This window comes from Urocampus carinirostris, chromosome 2, assembly GCF_059441175.1.
Source record: "Urocampus carinirostris isolate Australia breed hairy pipefish chromosome 2, RoL_Ucar_1.0, whole genome shotgun sequence".
NCBI classification, from domain to species: domain Eukaryota; kingdom Metazoa; phylum Chordata; class Actinopteri; order Syngnathiformes; family Syngnathidae; genus Urocampus; species Urocampus carinirostris.
In genome coordinates this window covers 68,047,314-68,068,559 of record NC_142350.1, presented here as the reverse complement: position 1 = coordinate 68,068,559, position 21,246 = coordinate 68,047,314, and the positions used below count along the sequence as shown (strand labels likewise).

The window sequence follows — 21,246 nt, the reverse complement described above, 5'->3', positions numbered from 1 at the left end:
AGCGATGGCTAGCGGCTCATATATTCACTGCACTTCTCTTCCGGTCTATGACGTCACGAAAACCACTTTTCACACTTTATTAATTTCATATTGTACAAAACATCACTTTCTCAACACCTTCATAACAATAGTGATCACAAGAATAATGTCCACAATGACAAGGGAAGAAATGTTATTGATTTTTAAATCAAAACAGATCCGTAACATGTACTGTATGTGCCGGTAAACACAATAAACAGATTTGCTTAAAGAGACAGTGTGTGTGTTATCTAGACTTCATTAAAATCATAGTGATTCGAATAATAGGCAAAAATAAACAAACCATCAAATAATTGAAATGATATTTGCATTTATTTTACATAACAGGAGTCTCACATAAAGGAACTGGCGTCATTATCCGCCATTTTGCTGCTACGGGTACCCACAAACCTCAAAAAGGCTGAGGCGAAAAATGAAAAGTAATATGTTGGTTGCTTGGAATGTCTGTAGTTTGTATTCTCCCTTGTGTTTTTGTTTTTGTTTTTGGTTGCACTACACAATACAGCGACCTCTAGTGGGCCAGTAAGACACACAGTCCCTTTAAACAACAATATTGTGGGTATCATTATTTATGTGATTGTTTATGTGACAACTTTCAGCGTTTTTTTTCTTTAATTTTAAAACAAATTGTGATTTTTGACAAATTATAGGTCAAAGTAGAGACTAAAATATGATACATTTGAGTTTTCTCATTTTTAAATACGAATTACTGTTTTTTTTTTTTTTTAACAATACAATCTTTTCTGCTTTTATTTTGTTATCCAATGTTTTCATTTATAAATAAAATGATAAATAAAATGCTATGTTTTGGTCACTTTGAGTCTCCGTAGTTTGTATTCTTCGTTGTGGTTTTTAACACTCGTTTTTGGTTGAGGTAATCAAGTGAAACACACTGTTCCTTTAAAATAATCAAAATGAGCTGAACTTAATGCTTGTTCATTTAAGAATTTCTCTCTTCTATCATAAAACACCATACAGTGACATCTCGTGGTCAAATAATACACACTGTCCCTTTACCCGTTACGCCAGGAACCATATCACCGACACTTGCATAAATATAATTTAGTCCCTTCTTGATTTCCGTAGGTCTGCGTCGCCCAGCGACACCGTAAAGATTTCAGAGATGCGAGAGACTGGTTGCCGTGGAGACGGCCGGGCGCTCACGCCATCGGGTAGCTAGCCAAGTTAGCGATGCCGCACAGGTTTCCACGGTTACGCGCCAGCTTGATGTAGCCTCTGTTGCCCCAGCTCTCGCCCCAGCTGTTCAGAAAAAACAGATTTTTTTTTTAATAATTCTTCATGGAATACAGTTCTATGGCGATATGGTGATGAGATCGGACCTGTTCTTGATGAGCCAGTACTTTTTGCCCCTAGCCGTCACGCCGTAGCCCACCGCTAGCACAGCGTGGTTGACATCGTCCGGGTTGCAGTTGGGGTCGTAGTAAATACCTGGGAAGGACATGAGATACCGTGTTTGGGAGGCAGGGTCAATGCTCCCTCTAAGCTGCACATTCTCAGCCCTCAAGAAAATTGAGCCAGCTCACAAAAATCAGGGCTCGAAATTGCTAATTAAGAAGCCAATTAAGTCAAAGTTACAGTGCATGAAGATAAAAATACACGGGTTCCCCTGACGTTGTGTTCTAAATGCGGTATTTTGAAGTCAATGTCGAAGTAGAACGAAGTTGAGTAAAGTCAATAGAGTTTTTCGAGAACCGGCTTCTTCGGCTCGGCTCACTAAAGAGAACCGGCTCTTTCGAGTCCCAAACGGCTCTTTGGGTTGTTTTTGCTTCTTTCATCCCTACACGACCAAATATTATGTAAAATTGTGCACAAAATGACTTAAAGGAAGGGGGAATAGAACAAAAAGAAAAAAATAGCAAAATGAAAAAGTAGTGAAAAGCTGAGAAAAAATAAACAAAAGGAAGAGAAAAAAGAAGGAGAAATTCAGAAAAAAAGCCAGAAAAAAAGAAAAGAAAGAAAAAAGGAAAAAAGTGAATAGAGAACAAAACGAAATAAAGTAACAGCTAGGAAAAAATAAACACAATGAGATTTTTTTAAAGTAATCAAAAAAATATAGAAAAAAAACAGGGAAAAAGAAGAAAAAGTTTGTGTTGCATTCAAATCATTTCCAATGATACCAAGTCAATCTTGTTGCCAACATTGTACTTCCAGTAAAAAAATGTGATTAAATACAGTTGTGTATCGTGCAACCGACTCAATAAGCCCCCAAAAATGTTAGTATCATGCAACAAAAGATACCAGGAAAAAAAAGAAATGGAAATGAATGAATGAATGAATGAAAATTTTTATTTCGAACATAAAAATAAAAACAGGACAAAAACAATGAGTCAACAACGAAATAATGTCCCACAAAATGTTCGAAAAGGGGTAGTCAGAAGCAGATGCTTATTTTTCCTACCCCTTTATCTTCCCTATTAAATACATTTTATAGATAGCTCCCTCTTGTGTACAATACAACAAAATCTCATGGATATACTTATTACATAGGTCAGATATCAATAATTATAAGTTACAATAATCACATATTTTATACACTAATCTTCGCAATACCCATCCCTCAACGTCATAATGCGCATAATGTCACTGCGGCACCAGTGATAATATCAATAAAAATAAACACAATATTTATAACAGTTCTGATGTGATAATAGCACAATAACAACAAGTTAGCCATGGTTTGAAGTGCAGTATTTCCAGTCTCCCTCATATCCCATTTTCTTCATCTCTGTATTTCGCCAGTAATGTTTTTTTGAACACATGGATATTTGGACATTGTTTGATTTCATTTTGCAAATTATTCCAAAGTCTGACTCCACACACAGACACACACATACTTCTCCTGGTGGTTCTCACCTTTGGGATTTTGAATTCACCACAGCCCCTCAAGTTATAATTTCCCTCTTTCCGAGTGAATAATCTTTGTATGTTTTCTGGCACTATGTTTTTGTTGACCTTAAATAACAGTTGTGAAGTGAAAAATTTTATTAAATCATCCAATTTCAATAAATTGGACTGCATGAATAAAATATTGGTATGATCCCGATATCCTACCCTGTGTATGGTTCTTATTGCACGTTTTTGAAGGATAAAAAGGGGCTGTAGTGAACTTTTGTAATTATTGCCCCAGACTTCTGCACCATAGGTTAAATATGGCAGAACTAGAGAACAATATAATAAATACAATGCATTATAATGTAAAAGAACTTTGGTTTTATTAATTATTGAAATGCTTTTAGATACCTTTGTTTGTATGTGTCTGATGTGTGTTTTCCAACTTAATTTATTGTCTATTATGACCCCTAAAAACTTAATTTCTGATACAATGTCTATCGTGACACCATCCATTTTTACTTCTAAATCTTGATTTGCCTTACGATTACCAAAGAATATTACTTTGGTTTTATTTAAATTTAAAGATAATTTATTTATATCCATCCATACTTTTAGGTTAATTAGTTCACGATTAATACAGGTTACCAAATCCATATAGTTATCATTTGAATAGAAAATGTTAGTGTCATCTGCAAATACTCAAAAATCTTGCGAAAGAATTGTAAAAACAAATGACGTTTGAAGGCCGTACAACCTTTGCAATAGTATACGAGTCAATTCATTCAAAAGAGAAAAATAATTTTGCATTGCCGGAAACTCGGCAAAATGTAACTTGATGTCGAGATTTGGACATGTTTGATAATGATTTAGTTGCCACACTTGGGATTGCCATGGCTCACTGTTGTTTCAAGCGCTGCTCACCGACTTTGTGTGAACACTCAGACCCGCGGAAAATTACAGGGAACATTGCCGAGGTAAGGTCTTTAGCCCAAGCCTGTGTTAACCCGACCTGGATTGGGGCCTAAAATGTCAATCATAACGTAGGGGACAGGCTTCTCTCTCGCTGACTTTTATATAAAAAAACATGATTGTAAATGTCTGTTCTTCACGTCTGGTTCAAAAATGTTGACCCGAGGAAATACCTGAACCAAGCGTAGAACAGTTTTTAATTTAGAACTCATTGATAAAACTGCAAAAGGTTTGGAGGAAAGACCTCCAGAGGAAAGACCAGTACCAAGCGTAGAACAGTTTTAATCTAGAACTCATTTGTAAAACCACATAAGGTTTAGAGGAAAGACCTCCAGAGGAAAGACCTGAACTAACTGTAGAACAGTTGTTTATTTAGAACTCATTGATAAAACTACATAGGGTTTAGAGGAAAGACCTCCAGGGGAATGACCTGAACCAAGCGTAGAACAGTAGCTAATCTAGGCCTCATCGATAAAACTGCATAAGGTTTGGAGGAAAGACCTCCAGGGGAAAGACCTGAACCATACGTAGAACAGTTAATCTAGAACTCATTGATTAAAACGACATAAGGTTTAGAGAAAAGACCTCAAGAGGAATGACCTGGACCAAGCGTAGAACAGCTGTTTGTCTAGACTCATCAATAAAGTTGAATAAGGTCTGGAGGAAAGACCTCGAGAGGAATGACTTGAACAATGCATAGGACAGTTGTTATCCTAGAACAGGGGTGGCCAACCCGGTCCTCAAAAGCCGCATGTCCTGCATGTTTTGGAGGTTTCTCAGGTGATGCAAATTTTAAGATTGTTTGCAAGCTGTGCGGGAGCTTGATAATGACCCAGGTGATTGGGATCACCTGTATTTGAACAGAGAAACTCCATAAACATGCAGGACATGCGGCTCTTGAGGACCGGGTTGGCCACCCCTGTCCTAGAACTCATCGATAAAACTGCATAAAGTTTGGAGGAAAGACTTGAGAGGAAAGACCATAACCAAGCGTAGAACAGTAGCTAATCTAGAACGCTTTAATTAGAATACATAAGGTTTGGGGGAAAGACCTCGAGAGGAATGACCTGAACCATGCGTAGAACAGTTGTTTATCCAAAACTCATTGATAAAACCATATAAGGTTTGGAGGAAAGACTTGAGAGGAAAGACCAGAACCAAGCGTAGAACCAGCTCGGTAGCCTAGATGGTAGGGCGCCCGCTCCAGGACTGGGAGGTCGCTGGTTCAAGCCTCGGCCGAGTCATACCCAAGACTTACAACATTGGTACATGCGTAGAATAGCTATTTATTTAGAACTCATCAATAAAACTGCAAAAGGTTTGGAGGAAAACCTCCAGAAGAAAGACCAGAACCAAGCGTAGACAGTTGTTTATCTAGAACTCATCAATAAAATTGCAAAATGTTTAGATGAAAGACCTCCAGAGGAATGATCAGAACCAAGCATAAGAACAGTTGTTTATCTAGAACTCATTGATTAAACCACATAAGGTTTGGAGGAAATACCTCCAGAAGAAGGGCCAGAACCAAGCGTAGAACAGTTGTTTATCTAGAACTCATCAATACAAAACTCAATTCCAATGAAGTTGGGAAAGTGTGTTAATTGCAAATAAAAATTGATCCAAGTAAATTGCAAATTCTTTTCAACCCATATTTAAATGAATGCACAGCAAAGACAACATATTTATTGTCTTCACTCATAAACTTTATTGTTTTGGGAGAAAATCATCAACTCTGTAATTTGATGACAGCAACACGTGCCAAAATAGTTGGGACAGGTGTCAATAACTACTCAGAAAGTGGATGAATGGAAATCAACCAACTATTTGCAGGTGAACAGATGAATTAGCAACAGGTGAGAGTTGTTACTGGGTATAAAAAAGGGAGACCCGAACAAGCTAAGTCATTCACATGCAAGGATGGGGCGAGGTTCACCTCTTTGTGAACAACTGCGTGAGCAAATTGTTGAACAGTTTAAAAACAACATTCCTCAAAGTACAATTGCAAGGAATTTAGGGATATCATCATCTACAGTCCATAATATTGTGAAAAGGTTCAGGGAATCTGGAGAAATCACTGTGCGTAAACGGCATGGCCGTAAACCATTATTGAATGCCCGTGACCTCCGAGCCCTCAAGCGGTACTGCATTAAGAACCGACATCAATGTGTAAAGGACATCACCACATGGGCTCAGGAACACTTTGGAAAACCACTGTCAGTCAATACAGTTCGACGCTATATCCGTAAGTGTGGGTTAAAACTTTATGTTGCAAAGCGTAAGCCATTCATCAACAACATCCAGAAACGCCGCAGGGTTCTCTGGGCCCGAGCCCATCTAAAATGGACTGATACAAAGTGGAAAAGTGTTCTGTGGTCTGATGAGTCAGTTTTCCAAATTGTGTTTGGAAATTGTGGACGTCGTGTCCTCCGGTCCAAAGAAGAACAGAACCACCCAGACTGTTATGCACGCAAAGTGCAAAAGCCAGCATCTGTGATGGTATGGGGGTGCATGAGTGGCCAAGGAATGGGTAACCTGCACATCTGTGAAGGCACCATTAATGCAGAAAAGTACATTCAGGTTTTGGAACAAAGTATGTTGCCATCCAAACAGAATCTTTACCATGGGCGCCCTTGCTTCTTCCAGCAGGATAATGCCAAGCCACACACTGCACGTCTCACGACAGCGTGGCTTCGTAGTAAGAGGGTGCGGGTGCTTGACTGGCCTGCCTGCAGTCCTGACCTGTCTCCCATTGAAAATGTGTGGCGCATTATAAAGCGCAGAATAAGACAAAGGAGACCCCGGACTGTTGAACAGCTGAAGCTGTACATAAAGCAAGAATGGGAAAGGATTCCACTATCAACGATTCAACAACTAGTCTCCTCACTTCCTAAACGTTTATTGAGTGTTATTAAAAGGAAAGGTGATGTAACACAATGGTGAAGAAGCCCCTTTCCCAACTACTTTGGCACTTGTTGCAATTATAAAATTCTAAGTTTATCATTATTTGCTTATGGAAATAAAGTTTATGAGTTTGAACATGGATAATCTTGTCTTTGTGGTGTATTCATTTAAATATGGGTTAGAAAAGGTTTGCAAGTCATTCTATTCTAATTTTACTGACATTTTAAACTTTTTCCCAACTTCAATGGAATTGACTTTTGTAAAACTGCAAAAGGTTTGGAGGAAAGACCATGAGAGGAAAGACCAGTACCAAGCATAGAACAGTTGTTTATCTAGAACACATCATAAAACTGCAAAAGGTTTGGAGGAAAGACCTCCAGAGGAATGACCAGAACCAAGCATAGTACAGTTGTTTATCTAGAACTCATTGATAAAACCACATAAGGTTTGGAGGAAATACCTCCAGAAGACCTGAACCAAGCATTTTTTTTTCACTAACCTCTCATGTAGAACTGAAAAGTCCCCAGGGAGGCGTCAATGCCCACCGAGACGGGTCCCACTTTGTAGAGCGCCACCGCCAGGGCTTGTTCGTCACCTTCAGGGATCTCCTTGAAACTGCGACATTGGGCGGCTGTTCCGGAGGAGTTGAAGCGGCACATTTGCGCCTGCGGGGGGCGCCAGAGAGAAACAGATCATTTCAAACTAGGGTCACCAACAGCGTGCTGGTGGACCAGTTCTGAAAACAATTAACCAGTTGTGAGTCATTGTAATTTCCCAGGAAACGTATGTTATAGTCATGACTAAGCCTATTTCAACCTTATTTAAAATACTTTACATGGTCAGAACATAGTAATTACCACATGGAGATATTCTCCCTACGCATATACGAAATAGGATAAAATACTCAAATCAGGTGGTCAGTTTGAATGTGCATATTTGGTTGTGTGTCACCTGTAGCGGATGGTAGGCAACATATAGGGAAAGGGGTGTGACTTACACAGGAATAACACGGCAATGGAAAATTGGTCATGCTAATGCACAGAAATTTAAAATATAAGTGTGATGAAGTTTATTATTTTTATTTATAAGAAAAAGAGAAAAAGAGGAAACGTTTTGGACAGTACCCAGAGTAGATCTTTGAGTGGTTTGAAGACAAAATGGATATGGGGTTTCTCGGCTAAGTGTTCGTATGCAAACTTGCAATATTGCACCAGAAAATATGAACATTTTAGGGGGTCTTTTACTATGCAAGTATATAGCGTAATTTGTAATTAGTCACTTTTGTAGTAAAACTCTACTTTTGGACCTTAGTAATATGGAGGGGAACTGAGTTACTTTTTAAAAAAATGAAGTTACTAGTAACTGTAGCTAATTGCTATTTTTTGGTAACATGCCCAACATAGTAATTATAAGTTGTTAATTTAATCAGATAGATAGATAGATAGATAGATAGATAGATAGATAGATAGATAGATAGATAGATAGATAGATTATGGCGGCAGTGGCTCAGGAGGTAGAGCGCTCGTCTTGGGATCAAAAGATCTCCGTTCGAATTTCGGCTCCTCCGTGTTTCATATCGAAGTGTCCTTGGGTAAGACACTGAACCCCTAATACCCCCAATAAGCAGGTTAGCGCCTTACATGGCTGCACGGCTGCTATTGGGAAATGTGAAGCACAATGTAAAGCGCTTTGGGAAGTCTTGACTTGAAAAGCGCTATATAAATGCAGATCATTTCATTTTGGGGCGGCAGTAGCTCAGGAGGTAGAGCGCTCGTCTTGGGATCAAGGGATCCCAGTTCGAATCCCGGCTCGTCCGTGTTACATGTGGAAGTGTCCTTGGGTAAGACACTGAACCCCTAATACCCCCAATAAGCAGGTTAGCGCCTTACATGGCTGCAAGGCCGCTATTGGGAAATGTGGAGCACATTGCAAAGCGCTTTGGGAAGATAGATAGATAGATAGATAGATAGATAGATAGATAGATAGATAGATAGATAGATAGATAGATAGATAGATAGATAGATAGATAGATAGATAGATAGATAGATAGATAGATAGATAGATAGATAGATAGATAGATAGATAGATAGATAGATAGATAGATAGATAGATAGATAGATAGATAGATAGATAGATAGATAGACAGACAGACTGATAGATGTTTAGGTAGATAGATGTTTAGGTAGATAGATAAATAGATAAATGGATAGATGTCTAGATGTCTAGATAGATAGATGTCTAGATAGATGTCTAGATAGATGTCTAGGTAGATAGATTAATGGATAGATGTCTAGATGTCTAGATAGATGTCTGGATAGATAGATAGATGTCTAGGTAGATGGATAGATGTCTAGATAGATGTCTAGATAGATGTCTAGATAGATGTCTAGATAGATGTCTAGATAGATAGATAGATGTCTAGATAGATGTCTAGATAGATAGATAGATAGATAGATAGATAGATAGATAGATAGATAGATAGATAGATAGATAGATAGATAGATAGATAGATAGATAGATAGATAGATAGATAGATAGATAGATAGATAGATAGATAGATAGACAGATAGATGTTTAGGTAGATAGATGTTTAGGTAGATAGATAAATGGATAGATGTCTAGATGTCTAGATAGATGTCTGGATAGATAGATAGATAGATGTCTAGGTAGATGGATAGATGTCTAGATAGATGTCTAGATAGATGTCTAGATAGATGTCTAGATAGATGTCTAGATAGATGTCTAGATAGATAGATAGATAGATGTCTAGATAGATAGATGTCTAGATAGATAGATAGATAGATAGATAGATAGATAGATAGATAGATAGATAGATAGATAGATAGATAGATAGATAGATAGATAGATAGAGGGGCACGGGCGTGTTGGACTTTGGGGAACTTTTTTTCTGTAACTTTCCTAGAGTAGAGTGCAATTGCACCTCCACTACACTAGGGGGCAGTGGCGTTCTCTGTGGCAGAGTGTTTAGTTTACATTTAGCCTCCACGCAGTTCATTAAGCCCAGAGTATAAGCATTGCGTATCGAGAGTAGACACAAAGTGAAGTAGACCCTCAAGTGACTGCATTGAAAAAATAATTAACACGGATACGGAGGCAGACAAAAGGTGACTGGGTAAAGAGTCAAACAAAAGTCTCCCCCTGAAAGCGAAGACGAGGAAGTTTGACGAACCTTGTGTAGCACTTCACTGCACCCTTGGAGGGAGACGAGCAAAGACTGGTGTGCTTGCTAGGTTATTGGCAGCGGACAGGGCATAGCCAAATCAACGAAGCTGCCTATTAAACACTTTACAGTGATTTAACCAGCGAAAATGGGCCGAAAGGTGTAAATTTGGAAACATTTTGTCTCCTATAACCACCAATATTGTTGTTTTGTCCCCACCAATATTATGTGATAATTTGAAAGAAGAAGCGAGAGGATTTCTTCTTCAGAGAGGGGGACTGACAAAAAATAATTGATTTAGAGAAACCAAAAAGTCGCTCTCAGCTAAAGAGACTACACTTAGCGGAGACACCCCATATCCATATTGTCTCCGAACCACTCAAAGATCCTCATCCCTAAGCTTACCTCTCCCACATAGGGGTACGCCTCCTCCGAGTCGATGCCTCCATTATCCCTGACGTATTTGAAGGCGTTGGTCATGTATCCTCCGCCGCAGCCTTTGTTTGCGGCCACACAGTCCACCAGGTTCTGAGGACTTAAGTCTCGGAGGACGCCGGTGGTCTTGGCCAGTTGACCCTCAAGAGCCCCCGCTGAACTGAAGGCCCAGCAGGAGCCACAAGTACCCTGAGCAGGGCAAATAAACCTAGTCAGCATTTTCTTTTTCTTGCTACTACACTTACTTCTCTGTTTATGTATCATATTATTCTATTTTACAGTTGTTTTGTGCAAATTTATATTAAAGTCACAGACGAAGAACATAGGTGTTGGTTTGTTAGGGTGAATTTGCATTGTTCGTTATGGCCGCTAGATGCCAGCATTTCACACATTTTAATACAGTGATACTCTGTGGCAACATTTCATGTCTGCTTTTTTTCTCTAAAATCTACAAAATACATTAAATGATTTACTTTGAGTGTTTTCAAACATTTAACCCTAAATAAAATGCAGTTTAAATATTGTTTTTGTATTTTGGATCATTTTTTGGTCCGCAGTGCAATGTCATCAACTTCCTCAAACAATTATAAAATAATTTGATTAACTTCACTAAAATCAATGTCATTTGGCAATAAAATGCAATTAAATAATATTGCAATATTTTATTTGCTATTTTGTTCAAACTCTAATTAACCACCCTGTTAGAATGTGATCAAATCCCCCCACCCAAAAAGACTACAATTCCATAAAAGCCATTTACCGGAAGTGACATCATTTGATTTTGTTCAACTGTGATAAACGCGGTAAGCATCAACTTTTATTCAACACATGTTTTATTTTATTTTAATACCTGTAAAAGACACTTTTAAAGGTCTACCATGTTGTTGCATATTATGTAAAATGTTTATGGAGTACATTCAGAAAAAACATAAACGATTTAGTTATTAAACTTGTGTTATTTTGTTGAAAGTTAGCTAGCTAAAAGTTTACCGGCTAAAGAGCTACACCGAGATTAACGAAACAAATTCCACTCTTTTTGGTCTATGAACAGGTTGAAGAGGTGCCCTAACGGAGAGAATTGGGTCAGGGAGTGATAATGATAATATCTATTATCTGCACTGCTTATCCACAGTAGGGTCGCAGGGGTGCTGGAGCCCATCCCAGGCATCCTCGGGCAGTGGGCGGGGCACACAGAGACCAACAACTCACTCTCTCATTCACGCCTGATATGCATGTTTTTGGAATGTGGGAGGGAACCAGAGTGCCCGAGGAAACCCATGGGGAGAACATGCAAACTCTGCTCAGGAAGGCTGGTGGCTGGATTTGATCCCATGACCTCAGAACTGTTGTGCCACTGTACCACTCAGCTGTCGTGACGCATAATGATAATAATAATAATTCTCTATTAATATTATTAAAATTATAATATGTGTTAATGGACATTTTTTTTAAAAAATAAATATTGTAAATATCTTTATACTTGTATCAATCCCTGAGCTTAATCACTATGTATCTCTTAGGTTTAAACACATTACTGTTTTAATCGTAAAATATATGAAAATACATATTTTTTTTCTGTTTTTTTTTCTTTTTATTACATGACTGCAAAATTTTGCTGCAAAAAAATCCAATAGTGTTCTTAAATTGGTGTTTTTGAATGTTGGCTTTTCGGAAAAGTTCAGAAAAATACATTCGGAAGGGTGAAAAAGGTCCTGAAATATGATATAAATAACAATTTTTCAGAGAAAAGTAAATAAAACCGCAAAAAGCAGCCAAAATGTATCCATGATTAACCCTTAGACGGGTGCAATCTTCTAATTTTACACTAGATGTCAGACTTTCGCGTTTTTGAACTTTCCTCTTTAGTCTAAAACGGGTTTGATTTGATTAAAATGTGATTTTAGATCCGTTAACTGAATTTTACACAGTATCCAGTCACCACTTACGTTTTATATTTAATATAAATATATTTTGATATGATAATTTAAGCCGGGGACACAACTGCTACATGTTTTTTTTATTAAGTTAAACAGCAACAACAAAAACGCATTGAGAAAATGACTTAAATGACGTAAAATGCATATTTCTAAAATAAACCAAATGAAAAATAGAAGTAAATTGTATATAGGTAAGGACTGTTTTAATTGCAGCTCCTGTCTCCAATGCAAAACCCCCCAAAATATCCTTCTCGTGGTAAATGGTAAATGGTCTGCATTTCTATAGCGCTTTTTAAGTCAATGAAGACCTCCCAAAGCGCTTTACAATGTGCTTTACACTTACCCATTCACACACACACTCGCACATCAATAGGGAGTCAGACTCCAAACATTTTGAGGATAAGCAAGATGCTAAATGGTCTGCATTTCTATAGCGCTTTTCAAGTCAATGAAGAGCTCCCAAAGCGCTTTACAATGTGCTTCACACTTACCCATTCACACACACACTCGCACACCAATAGGGAGTCTGCCTCCAAATGTTTTGAGGATAATCAAGATGTTAAATGGTAAATGGTCTGCATTTCTATAGCGCTTTTCAAGTCAATGAAGAGCTCCCAAAGCGCTTGACAATGTGCTTCACACTTACCCATTCGCACACACACTCGCACACCAATAGGGAGTCAGCCTCCAAACGTTTTGAGGATAATCAAGATGCTAAATGGTAAATGGTCTGCATTTCCATAGCGCTTTTCAAGTCAATGAAGACCTCCCAAAGCGCTTTACAACGTGCTTCACTCTTACTCATTCACACACACACACCAATAGGGAGTCTTCCTCCAAACATTTTGAGGATAATCAAGATGCTAAATGGTAAATGGTCTGCATCGTAGGAGATCAATTCTTAATTTGGAACCATTATTTATCTTATCTTAGTGTATTTTTACTTGCATACATCAGGTGTCAGCAACCTTTTCGGTGTGGAGTTCCACTTTCAAATTTCCTCGTAAATCAGTGTGTTTTTTCAGTGTGTTTTATATTTTAAGGAGCTGTCATTTTACACCAGTCCGAATAGACAACATGGATAGACATTTTAATCGTATAACTGACCAATTCATCGTCCACTATTCTTGTTCATCAATCAACTAAAAAAAAGAATGTGAAAAACAAGTGGAAAGGCCTGTAGCCATCCATGACTTGAACTTTTTACCACAAGAATTACCGTATTTTCCGCACTATAAGGCGCACCGGGTTATAGGGCGCACCCCGAAAAAAAAGTTTTTGGTCCTATTTTTGACATACATAAGGCGCACCGGATTATAAGGCGCTACAATGGGAACGTGAACAAAACAGTCAGATCGTTCAGTCCAACTTCTTACCCCCTTAACATTCCCAAAGCTTGCAAAGACGCAAATACGTGTCGAGAACACGTGCGGATGCGGTGTCCGTACGATGTCACTCAAATGCATCGTTCCATCATTCGGAAGGTTAAAGTCTTGGGATTCAAGAAATGCCAACCATTCCTTAGTTTCTATTTTCGCTCGCAACTTTACTGTGCATATGACAAAAAACACTTAAAATTGAGTTTAATTTAAAAATAGACACTCCATTCCATCCATTATCTGCACCGCTTATCACAGAAACATCGAGTTCAGTCTGAAACAAGATACAGGGATAATATATAGCCGGAGTAGCTCACCGAAGTCGTTTTGTTCATAATAATGTGCAGCCAATGTCCTCTTATATCCGTGAGTGTAGTAAATCCAGGAGAATAAAATATTTACAAATACAGTATAGTAAAAAATGCTTTCTGTATGCCGTCAACCACGTGCTATACACATTCATCTTTTTCGGCCAATCGCAGGCTTTGTTTTGCCGTTTAGGCCAATGCTAGCCTGTAAATGATAAAAAGGATCCGCCCTTTGACCTCCGAATAACTTTAGCCAATAGCGATCGATTCAAATGATGATTGACACATTGGTTAGCCAATGAAACGCCGGTAAATAAATCCCAGCATACACCGCGGACTACTCCACGTTCGGGGGAAAATCGAGTCGGCGGCTGCAAGTTAGTTGCAAGACTTTGCGAATTAATTTTGTTCCATAGATAAGGCGCACTGTATTATAAGGCGCATGGTCAGCTTTTGAAAAAAATTAAGGCTTTTAGGTGCGCCTTATAGTGCGAAAAATACGGTAACCCGAATCAAGCATTCTTCATCAACAATGATCTACAATCAGAAAACAAGCAATATGGACTGCTACCATAACATTCATCAATGAAATCTTATTGCAGAAAATATAAAAACTTGAAATCACAGCAGCAAACCAGAAGGGGCACACGCGCATATACGCACACACACGCTTCTTTAAAATATTCGCCATCAGTAAATCGTTTTCTGTGCTTTGTTATGCAGTGAGCCATGTGATAGCTTGCTTCAGTGGTGGTGTTTTGAGTAGTGACAAAGGTTTTCAGGGTCTGTGTTTGTAGCCATCTAGCTAGCATTTTGTTTCTTTTGAATGCTATCCAGCTTTATATTTTTTGCGAGTTATCAAGCTAAATATTGGCCTCGTTTTTAGCTAGCATTTTAGCCTTTATTTTAGCTTTTATTCTGGCTTTTTAGTTGTTTTTTTACTCTTCTAAATGGCTATTTAGTTCATTTATAGTTTTTTTAACCTTTTAAACTTTCTAGATAACTATTAAGCTACCCTTTTAGCTATTTAGTGAGCCATCTAGCTAGCATTCTATATCATTTGAATGCTATCCAGCTTTCCTTTTATTTGCTATATTAAGCTAAGTCTTAGTTAACAATTTAGCCTTTGTTTTAGCTTTGTTTCTGCCTTTTTTTGTTGGTTTTTACTCTTTTAACTAGCTCTTTAACTCCTTTATAGTTTATTTACCTGTTAAACTTTCTAGCTAACTATCAAGCTACCTTTTTAGCTATTTATCTAGCCATCTAGTTAGTATTTTATATCTTTTAAATGCTATCCAGCTTTATATTTTTTGCTAGTTATCAAGCTAAATCTTGGCCTCGTTTTTAGCTAGCAATTTAGCCTTTATTTTAGCTTTGTTTCTGGCTTTTTTTTAGTTGGGTTTTACTCTTTTAACTAGCTATTTAACTCCTTTATAGTTTTTTTTACCTGTTAACCATTCTAGATAACAATCAATCTACCTTTTTAGCTATTTAGCTAGCCATCTAGTTAGTATTTTATATATTTTAAATGCTATCCAGCTTTACATTTTTTGCTAGTTATCAAGCTAAATCTTGGCCTCGTTTTTAGCTAGCAATTTAGCCTTTGTTTTAGCTTTTTCCGGCTTTTTAGTTGTTTTTTACTTTTTTTTTTTACTAGATATTTAGCTCCTTTATAGTTTTTTACCTGTTAACATTTCTAGCTAACCGTCAAGCTACCTTTTAGGTATTTAGCTAGCCATCTAGCTAGCATTTTATATCTTTTGAATGCTATCCAGCTTTACTTTTTTCTCTAGTTATCAAGCTAAATCTTGGCCTTGTTTTAGCTAGCATTTTATATCGTTTGAAAGGTATCCAGCTTTACATTTTTTGCTAGTTATCAAGCTAAATCTTGGCCTCGTTTTTAGCTAGCAATTTAGCCTTTATTTTAGCTTTTTCCGGCTTTTTAGTTGTTCTTTACTATTTTTTTTTTACTAGATATTTAGCTCCTTTATAGTTTTTTACCTGTTACCATTTCTAGCTAACTGTCAAGCTACCTTTTAGGTATTTAGCTAGCCATCTAGCTAGCATTTTATATCTTTTGAATGCTATCCAGCTTTACTTTTTTCTCTAGTTATCAAGCTAAATCTTGGCCTCGTTTTAGCTAGCATTTTATATCTTTTGAATGGTATCCAGCTTTACATTATTTTGCTATATTAAGCTAAATCTTGGCCTCGTTTTTAGCTAGCAATTTAGCCTTTATTTTAGCTTTGTTTCTGGCTTTTTTTAGTTGGGTTTTACTCTTTTAACTAGCTATTTAACTCCTTTATTGTTTTTTTTACCTGTTAACCATTCTAGATAACCACCAAGCTACCTTTTTAGCTATTTAGCTAACCACCTAGCTAGCATTCTATATCTTTTGCATTCTATCCAGATTTACATTTTTTTGCTAGTTATCAAGCTAAATTTTGGCCTCGTTTTTAGCTAGCAATTTAGCTTTTGTTTTAGCTTTTTTCTGGCTTTTTAGTTTTTTTTTTACTTTTTTTTTTACTAGATATTTAGCTCCTTTATAGATTTTTACCTGTTAACATTTCTAGCTAACTGTCAAGCTACCTTTTAGGTATTTAGCTAGCCATCTAGCTAGCATTTTATATCTTTTGAATGCTATCTAGCTTTACTTTTTTCTTTAGTTATCAAGCTAAATCTTGCCCTCGTTTTAGCTAGCATTTTATATCTTTTGAATGGTATACAGCTTTACATATTTTTGCTAGTTATCAAGCTAAATCTTGGCCTCGTTTTTAGCAAGCAATTTAGCCTGTATTTTAGCTTTGTTTCTGGCTTTTTTTTTAGTTGGGTTTTACTCTTTTAACTAGCTATTTAACTCCTTTATAGTTTTTTTTTTACCTGTTAACCTTTCTAGATAATTATCAAGCTACCCTTTTAGCTATTTAGCTAGGCATCTAGCTAGTATTTTATATATTTTGAATGCTATCCAGCTCTACATTTTTTGCTTGTTATCAAGCTAAATCTTGGCCTCGTTTTTAGCTAGCAATTTAGCCTTTATTCTAGCTTTTTTCAGGGTTTTTAGTTGGTTTTTGCTCTTTTTACTAGCTATTTAGCTCCTTTATGTTTTTTTTTACCTAACCTTTATAGCTAACTATCAACCTACCTTTTCAGCTATTTAGCTAGCCATCTAGCTAGCATTTTATATCTTTTGAATGCTATCTAGCTTTACTTTTTTCTCTAGTTATCAAGCTAAATCTTGGCCTCGTTTTAGCTAGCATTTTATATCTTTTGAATGGTATCCAGCTTTACATTTTTTTGCTAGTTATCAAGCTAAATCTGGGCCTCGTTTTTAGCTAGCAATTTAGCCTTTACTTTAGTTTTTTCTGGCTTTTTAATTTTTTTTTACTCCTTTAACCAGCTATTTATCTCCTTATAGTTTTTTTTTTTACCTGTTAACCTTTCTAGCCAACTATCAAGCTACCTTTTCAGCTATTTAGCAAGCCATCTAGCTTAGTCGCTATTGTAGTAATGCATAATTAGTAGCACACATTAGCTCAGCGCTTGAAAAATGCTGGAGACCCCGGCTTTAGATTTACTTTTCCCAATACTGTTTCCCGTTTCAAAGTAATATCGGTGAGAAAACATGGACGTTTAAAGTTTTTGGAGTAATCAAAAATACTTTCTTACTTTAATGTTTTCTTACACTATTATTAATGTACGACATTTACATTTCTATCTGACTAGTTACATTTTCACATTCTAACATTTCCTACAATTATCATTTGAAGAGATGGATAAATGAACTGCATAATGTTTTTTGGGGTTCATAATGAAGAATCTGATGGATTATGTCCGATAGGTCGCAGGTTCGATTCCCGGCTCCTCCGGGTTAAATTTTGAAGTGTCCTCGGGCAAGCAGGTAGGCGCCTTGCATGGCTTTCACTGCTATCGGTGTGTGAGTGCGTGTGTGAATGGGTAAGTGTGAAGCACATTGTAAAGCCCTTCCGGAGATCTTTAGTAACTTGAAAAGCGCTATAGAACTAAAGACCATTTATCATTATTGTGGGTAATATCCATATTGAATTGAGATTTTCTAAACAGGCTTGGAAAAGATACCTGGTTTTTGACTGAAGTCACCATGCCTTTTTTGCGGTAGTCCACAGACTTGGGCAGAGGGTAGACCTTCTCCTCAGGACTCAAGGTGAAGCCCGGTTCTCGCATCATCGGCACCTCCAGGCCCATCAGCTTCTCCATCACTTCTTCAGACGTCTGGCACACAAAACCATGGTTACCGTTTATGGTGACCACACTTTTTAGCCGTCGTGCTGCTATACCATGTCCCCCAGGTGATTCATGCCCAGCTCGTATGAATGCATGCCCAGCGCCGCTTCCTGGTTGTGGGCCTCGATCATCAGCATGTTCTTCTCCCACACGGCCCGACGGATAGCCTCCTCATCCTGTTTCGGAATGAAGAGTTTTTATCCTTTTTTATAATCTGGAGGACAAGCGCAATGGTGCCAGTCTTGGTGTTGCCGGGCATTCTACCTGAGAAAAAGCACCAGGGAACCACTAGGCAGTGTACACGAACTGCAGATGTTTTATACATTTATTGGGGGTCCTTGACACGGACCATAGCTAAAGACACTCCCAGAGGCCTAAAGTACTACAGTGAAACCTCGGTTTTCGAACGCCGCTCAGTTCGAACAAACCGGAGTCCGACCAAAAATGTCGAGAAATTTTTGCTTCGCTGTTCGGTCAAAAAATCAGAGTTCGAACGCCGATAATGCGTGAGTGCGTACGCTAGGGTGCCATGCTGAGCAGCACACGGGTGTAGATGGCTCTTTTCCTGACCGACTGCTATCGCGTGCGGACGTGCTTTGTTTTGCTTTCGCTTTTATTATAGGTGTACCAAGTCTTTTAGCCCCTAATTATGCCTCCGAAGAAAGTTGCTGCGGGTGAAAAAAGAAAAGTAGTGCGTACAACTATTGCATTTAAGAAAGAAATAATAGCAAAATATGAAGGAGGTGGAGTGTCTGATCTTGCCTGCACCTTCTGCTGACCACCACAAAGGTAAGAAATCCTATTCATAATTCTTTTCTTTATCCTTTTTTTTATTTTTACACGTTCATGTTAGCGTCATCTTACGTACGGAAGATGACGATAACGCGAACGTACGATTAGCCTGGGTTAGCTTTATGTTTACGTTGAACATTCAGGTAAACATTCAGGGTGTTGGAACGGAGCCCAACATTGAGGGTGTTGGAACGGAGCCCCCTTTCCAATGAACCGCTCCCCACTTGTTGAGGAGACCCGGGTGCTAAATGACTTGTAACCGACCTGATTTTTTTATTTTTACACGTTCATGTTAGCGTCATCTTTCGTACGGAAGATTACGAAAACGCGAACGTACGATAAGCCTGGGTTAGCTTTACGTTAAACATTCAAGGTAAACATTCATGGTGTTGGAACGGATTAAAACGATTTACATTATTTTTAATGGGAAAAATGATTTCGGTGATCGAACAAATCGGTTTTCGATCAGGGTTTCGGAACGGATTATGGTCGAGAACCGAGGTTCCACTGTACTGTGTAAATTTTCATGGAAATCTGGTTAGCTGTGTGAGAGCCTATAGGCCATATACGAATACACATATAGATAGATAGATAGATACTTTATTCATCCCCTAAGGGAAAATTCACACTCGCATCGGGATTTAGAAAGTAGTATTGCACATTCGTCCAACATGCAGAGACTGGGTGTAAGTACATGTTTGACTGGAAGAAGATGGGCACCGCCAGGCTGTACTTGCCCAAGACACACCACAGGAAATGGTGCCCCAACAACTCTAGATTAATTAGTTTAGACTTAATTAACATCAAATAGGTTAAATTAGATATATTTTGGAGCGATTTTGTTTAGATAGATTACAATTATGTTAGTTGATAGATTTAGATTAGATTTATAAGTTTGGATTAGACTTAAATTCTATTTAGAACAGATATATTTAATAGGCAGATTTAGATGAGATAGTTTTAGATTTTAATGCAAGAAAAAACAGCAAAAAAGTAGTATTTTCTGGACTATAAGGCACAACAAAAACTTCAAATTGGTCAGAAATTTTAGGAGTGCACCTTATAACCTGATGCCCTTTACACAGGAAAGTACAGTAAATAAAATTTCGAAACGCATAATTACAATTAAATGATACTGCAGACGGTAACTGTTCTGCCTTTGAGAAACATAAGTGGTTTCGAGTGCCCTTTCGTGGTTATCATGTGAATTAATTGTTTGTTGCCAAAAGGAAACTAAAGAGAAGCGCAATACAAATACTCTTTTGTTGCTTTGGATAAAAATGTTCGTAAGTATGAAAATCGTAGTATTTTTGTGGTATTTTTACAGTAGCATTTTTGTAATATGTCTCTAGTATTACTGTAGTTGTATTTCTGTGGTCATAATTTTGTAGTGTTGCTCTAGTAATTAGTTTTATTTTTGTAGTATTTTGGTAGTGTTTTTGCAGTATTTTTGTGGTATTTCCAATGTACAATCTTTGTAATATGTCTGTAGTCTTGTAGTATTACTGAGTTGTATATTTGAGTAATTCTGCAGTCAGATTTTTGTTGTATTTCTTTAGTAAATTTATGCTATTATTCTACTTTTATTAATATTTTTTCTGTATGTTTAGTACACCTTTTGAAGTATATCTAGTATTTTTATAGTATATAGTTTTATTTTTGTTGTATTTTTGCATTTGTATATTTTGGGTTTTTCCATCGTAAAATCTTTGCAGTATATCTTTACTATTTTAGTATTCTATTAGTTGTATTTTTGTAGTATTTAGCAGTCAATTTTTGTAGTATTTCTGTAGTATTTTTATGCTACTTCTGTATTTTTATTTTAAGGTATTTTGTAGTATCTAAACAGTAGTATTTTTTATAGTATTACTGTAGTTTTATTTTTGTAGTACCGTATTTTCCGCACTATAAGGCGCACCGGGTTATAGGGCGCACCCCCAAAAAATAATTTTTGGTCCTCTATTTTCCATACATAAGGCGCACCGGATTATAAGGCGCTACAATGGGACCGTGGACAAAACAGTCAGATATTTGAGTCCAACTTCTTACCCCCTTAACATTCCCAAAGCTTGCAAAGACGCAAATACGTGTCGAGAACACGTGCGGATGCGGTGTCCGTACGATGTCCCTCAAATGCATCGTTCCATCATTCAGGCCAAGGTTAAAGTCTTGGGATTCAAGAAATGCCG

The 21,246-nt window shown here is 37.5% G+C and overlaps 1 protein-coding gene across 1 annotated transcript in view; it reads right to left on the bottom strand.

The window, feature by feature from the left end:
• Nucleotides 1-106: 106 nt before the first annotated feature.
• ctsk (cathepsin K) overlaps nucleotides 107-21,246 on the bottom strand; it is a 29,501-nt gene continuing 8,361 nt past the window's right edge. Inside the window, exons 3-8 of the mRNA XM_088327591.1 lie at nucleotides 18,319-18,441; nucleotides 18,101-18,253; nucleotides 10,349-10,567; nucleotides 7,262-7,427; nucleotides 1,380-1,488; nucleotides 107-1,299 (exon numbers count right to left, since the gene is read on the bottom strand). Of these exons, the coding sequence (XP_088183717.1) occupies nucleotides 1,200-1,299; nucleotides 1,380-1,488; nucleotides 7,262-7,427; nucleotides 10,349-10,567; nucleotides 18,101-18,253; nucleotides 18,319-18,441 (870 nt within the window). The 3' untranslated portion in view covers nucleotides 107-1,199. The remainder of the gene's footprint in view (nucleotides 1,300-1,379; nucleotides 1,489-7,261; nucleotides 7,428-10,348; nucleotides 10,568-18,100; nucleotides 18,254-18,318; nucleotides 18,442-21,246) is intronic.